The sequence below is a fragment of the Galeopterus variegatus genome, unplaced genomic scaffold (genome assembly GCF_000696425.1).
Source record: "Galeopterus variegatus unplaced genomic scaffold, G_variegatus-3.0.2 Scaffold29916, whole genome shotgun sequence".
NCBI classification, from domain to species: Eukaryota; Metazoa; Chordata; class Mammalia; order Dermoptera; family Cynocephalidae; genus Galeopterus; species Galeopterus variegatus.
In genome coordinates this window covers 1-5,039 of record NW_007756027.1, presented here as the reverse complement: position 1 = coordinate 5,039, position 5,039 = coordinate 1, and the positions used below count along the sequence as shown (strand labels likewise).

The 5,039-nt window shown below is 54.7% G+C and overlaps 1 protein-coding gene across 1 annotated transcript; it reads right to left on the bottom strand.

The window, feature by feature from the left end:
* Positions 1-1,173: 1,173 nt before the first annotated feature.
* LOC103583889 (sodium-dependent proline transporter-like) lies at positions 1,174-4,830 on the bottom strand (the record flags this gene model as incomplete). The annotated part of the gene is made up of 9 exons (XM_008565080.1): positions 1,174-1,341; positions 1,921-2,021; positions 2,217-2,316; positions 2,432-2,563; positions 2,645-2,757; positions 3,468-3,592; positions 3,720-3,799; positions 3,883-3,995; positions 4,706-4,830. Coding segments are annotated over 9 exons (1,057 nt in total), but the record flags the coding sequence as incomplete, so codon positions are not given.
* Positions 4,831-5,039: the final 209 nt, after the last annotated feature.

Genomic DNA, 5,039 nt, shown 5'->3' with positions numbered 1-5,039 from the left:
AGGGCCCTTTAGTAGCACAGGGGAGGCTCCTGAGGTGCAGAGACAGGAAGGAGTTTACCCCAAGTCACATAGCAGTTGGAGGCAGAATAGTGGCTGAACTCCAGGCCAACCCTGTGGCCCAATTCTGCTGTGCAAGGGTGGTAGGAAGGGCACTGAGCCTCTCTCCAGGTGGAGACACAAAGGTGAGGTGAGGACAGCTGAGGGGCAGTGCAGCTCCGTGGGGGCAGGGTGGGGGTGGTCGGTTGCATGCTGGTAAGCAGATCGCAGGTGGGGGCGGGGAGAAGGCCTGCATTGTAGCCTATTTCAGTGGCATAAGTATTCCCACCACTGTCAAGTGCAAGCTACCAGTGCTTTGTCAACTGGCTCACAACATTCCTGGATATTTAACAGTTAGCTCTCCTGAATCAGTGCTAGCTGGCTCCAGCACTCCTCTGATGGGATGTACTGGTGGGAGGTCCCCAGACTCTCTCTGGGCCCCATCAGGCCCACTCAAGTCAATTTATAGTGACAGCCTCTGGCCACCAGAGGACTCCACACCCATGGCCATAGATGTGCAGTGCTCCATATACAGAGGGCGCTCTGAGGCTCAGAGAGGGGTGAGACCTTGCTGTGGTCACACAGCATATCTACTGTCCCACAAAGAGTCACTACTACCCTCTCCTGACGCCTGAAGACCTCTGTGCCAAATAACTTGTCCTCCCTATGTTTTCCTCATCTCTCCACAATGCCTTGGCCATGGACAGGAATCACACCATCATTCTATCCCAGGCCACCCGAGGGACATAGAAGGACTCCTGGGCACAAGAGAAGGGTGACAGCCCACCCTCTGGGGTCGCTCAGTGTTGCTACCTAAATTCCAAGGGGAAGCTCTGGGCTGGTGACCAGAGTTCACATCCTGATTCCCACCCAGCTCACTGTGGGACCTTGGGCCAGTCCATTGTCATCAGTGGCCTTTGGCCCATGTGGTGTGGGGTGCCACAGGGCAGGTGGCACCTGCCCTACCACATGATAGGTGCCGTGAAATATCTCAGCCCAAGCAGGTCTCTTCAGGGTAAAAGAAGCTTGCAACGCCTCGGACAAGGTGTTGGTGTGGACATTTTCTATTCTAGTGGGTGGCTCAGGGCAGGGCCACAGTCAGGAGGGCTGAGGGTGGACAGGGTGGGGCAGACTCACCTCCCAGAGCGAGCCTTCCTCTTGAAGCACAGCCACCAGCATGCCAGCTGGGATCATGAGGCAGGACAGCAGGCCCATGAGGATACCCAGCAGCTCGGCCCAGGCAGGGAAGCGGTAGCTGCCATACTCTGAGGGCTGGTACTTGACGATGCTGTACACCAGCAGAGCCTGCAGAGTGGGGGGACTCCCAGCATCACAGTGGGCCTCAGATGGGCCCCAGGGCTTGGGATAGCCCAGATCTGAGATACCTTAAGGCTTGAGATAGCCCAGGCCCATCCCAAGGACTGAGAGTCCCGTCCAGAGCCACCCAGTGTGCTAAGCTCTACCAGAACCTGAGATAGCCCATCCTGGGAGGCTTTGCAAGGCTTGAGCTAGCCCAGCTCCAAGCTGACCCAATACCAAGACCTGCAACAGCCCAGCTTTGAAGTACCCTAATCCTGAGATGGCCTGTCCCTGAGCTGCTCCAACCCCAAGACTGAGAAAGCATAGCCTCAAGGCCCCAGCCCTGAGGCCTGGGAAAGCCCCACGCATTTTGCCAACCAAAAGCAGGGCTGGGCCCAACACAGCTTCTGAAGCTGGGGCATCAAGAGGGAGGGGAGTGGACCAGGATCCAGGTGCCCACCTCACAGCCCTGACAGAGGCCCCACTCTGGGCCAGGATGGCCCTACCAGACTAAATGTGCAGAAGGGACCTCTGCTGCCAGCGTTGAGGCCCCAGCCAGCAATCCTCCCTCCCACACCTACTTACCAGGAGCGTGGCCGGGGACAGGAACAGCCAGCAGGCCCTGAAGTAGAGGCCCGGCTTGAAACCCAGCATCATGTGGATGTCTCGGCAGAACCTCCGGATACCTGTATGGGGGAGGGGAGTGAGAATGGCCTCACTCACAGGCTCTGCAAGCGCCAGCAGCCCCTCCTCCAACCCAACTGCCCCATCAGAAACCCTGGCCCTTGGGACCAGAGACCCAGGTGCACGGGGGCTTCAAGGTAGATTCCCATTCTCCCACTGCGGGGAGCCTCGACTTCCCCCCCACCGGCCCTTCTCACCATACACCCGGGTAACGGCGAGGCACGTGGTGATCACCACCACCATTAGCCCGAAGCTAGCGCTGTAGTCATCCAGAAGGACCAGCCAGTACATGCCCCCCTAGAACACAAGTCACAGCGCTGAGGTACCCTCTCCCAGCCTCGCTGTCTGCTGCAGCTCCCTACTCAGATGCTGTCTGCTCCTGCCGTCCTCCTGCAGCCTTATGAACACTCACCTCGGTGGTGAGGATCAGCCCCATCAGGTACATGGCCACGCAGATGAGCCCCGAGAACACCACCTTCTTGGGCCTCAGGTAGTATGGGAACTCATCTGTCACAGCTGTCACAATGGTCTCCAGAAAAGCAAACTGTGGAGGAGAAGAGGGTTGGGGTCAGAGTTCTGCTCCCTCTTCCCCCATGAGGTACACACTACTGTGGACAGGGCTCACCTGGCTGTCCAAGCCGAGAGTCAGAAGCATGAAGAAAAACAGGAAGGACCAGAAGGGCGACAGAGGCAGCATGGTCATGGCCTGCGGGTAGACAACAAAGGCCAGGCCGGGGCCTGGGCCAAGGGCACAGGGGGTCAGCAGCTTGCAGCATGTGGTGGGCCCTGATATACATACTCAGACACAAATGGTCGCTTACACCCACTTGGGCACACTCATTTAGCCAAACGTAAAGGTGCATGCTAAATGCACACTTCTGACACTCTGACTTCTGAGACTGAGGCTCGAGAAGTTGTAGGACCTAACTCCCAGGACACAGGCCAGCACTCTGTAGGTGCTCAATAAACACAGGTTGATAGAATAAATGACTTAATAATGAGTACATGAATAAACACAAGACCCAAATACACAACCTCATTACAATACACTTATGAATATAATCTTTACACAAATAATCCCAACAATACATACACTTATACACACTATGGCACAAGACACAGCGATTCACAAAATCACTCATACTCTGATACACTCACACACAGACATCTCAACACAGGGCATGACTCACTGGGACAAACAGGACACAAACATAAGACAATCTCATATGGAAACTCACTTACCTCCTGATACAGGTTAACGCACACTCATTTGCATGTCCATCCCTCCGCACATGGACACTCAGATACCAGCTAAGACATGTATTTGTAGGCACATGCATGCACGTGTGTGCTCACACAATGCCCTCACAGACCCATCCGTAGTCTTGCTGGTTCACATGTGCTCACTGGCCCTGCCCCAGCTGTGCCCAACACATAACCTCACCCACCTGCTTTGGCTACTTGGTCCACAGGTACACCCAGCTCCTGAGACATATAGCCCAGCACGGAGAAGATGGCAAAGCCAGCCAGGATGCTGGTGATGGCATTGCCCAGAGTGACGATGAAGGTGTCTCTGCCAGGAGAAGTCCAGGCACAGGCCAGGGTGAGCCAACCTTCCCTCAACCCACTAGGCCCTCCCTGCCCAGCCGCCCTCCTCCCTGCTTCAGTCCCCAGGATCTGGGATGCTGCAGGGCACTGACCTATAGATGTTCTGGTGAAACGTGTTGTATGAAGCAAAGGTGAGTAGTCCCCCAAAGCCCACACCCAGAGAGTAGAAGATCTGAAGAGCAGAGAAGAGGGTTGGGGTCAGAGTTCTGCTCCCTCTTCCCCCATGAGGTACACACTACTGTGGACAGGGCTCACCTGGCTGTCCAAGCCGAGAGTCAGAAGCATGAAGAAAAACAGGAAGGACCAGAAGGGCGACAGAGGCAGCATGGTCATGGCCTGCGGGTAGACAACAAAGGCCAGGCCGGGGCCTGGGCCAAGGGCACAGGGGGTCAGCAGCTTGCAGCATGTGGTGGGCCCTGATATACATACTCAGACACAAATGGTCGCTTACACCCACTTGGGCACACTCATTTAGCCAAACGTAAAGGTGCATGCTAAATGCACACTTCTGACACTCTGACTTCTGAGACTGAGGCTCGAGAAGTTGTAGGACCTAACTCCCAGGACACAGGCCAGCACTCTGTAGGTGCTCAATAAACACAGGTTGATAGAATAAATGACTTAATAATGAGTACATGAATAAACACAAGACCCAAATACACAACCTCATTACAATACACTTATGAATATAATCTTTACACAAATAATCCCAACAATACATACACTTATACACACTATGGCACAAGACACAGCGATTCACAAAATCACTCATACTCTGATACACTCACACACAGACATCTCAACACAGGGCATGACTCACTGGGACAAACAGGACACAAACATAAGACAATCTCATATGGAAACTCACTTACCTCCTGATACAGGTTAACGCACACTCATTTGCATGTCCATCCCTCCGCACATGGACACTCAGATACCAGCTAAGACATGTATTTGTAGGCACATGCATGCACGTGTGTGCTCACACAACACCCTCACAGACCCATCCGTAGTCTTGCTGGTTCACACGTGCTCACTGGCCCTGCCCCAGCTGTGCCCAACACATGACCTCACCCACCTGCTTTGGCTACTTGGTCCACAGGTACACCCAGCTCCTGAGACATATAGCCCAGCACAGAGAAGATGGCAAAGCCAGCCAGGATGCTGGTGATGGCATTGCCCAGAGTGACGATGAAGGTGTCTCTGCCAGGAGAAGTCCAGGCACAGGCCAGGGTGAGCCAACCTTCCCTCAACCCACTAGGCCCTCCCTGCCCAGCCGCCCTCCTCCCTGCTTCAGTCCCCAGGATCTGGGAGGCTGCAGGGCACTGACCTATAGATGTTCTGGTGAAATGTGTTGTATGAAGCAAAGGTGAGTAGTCCCCCAAAGCCCACACCCAGAGAGTAGAAGATCT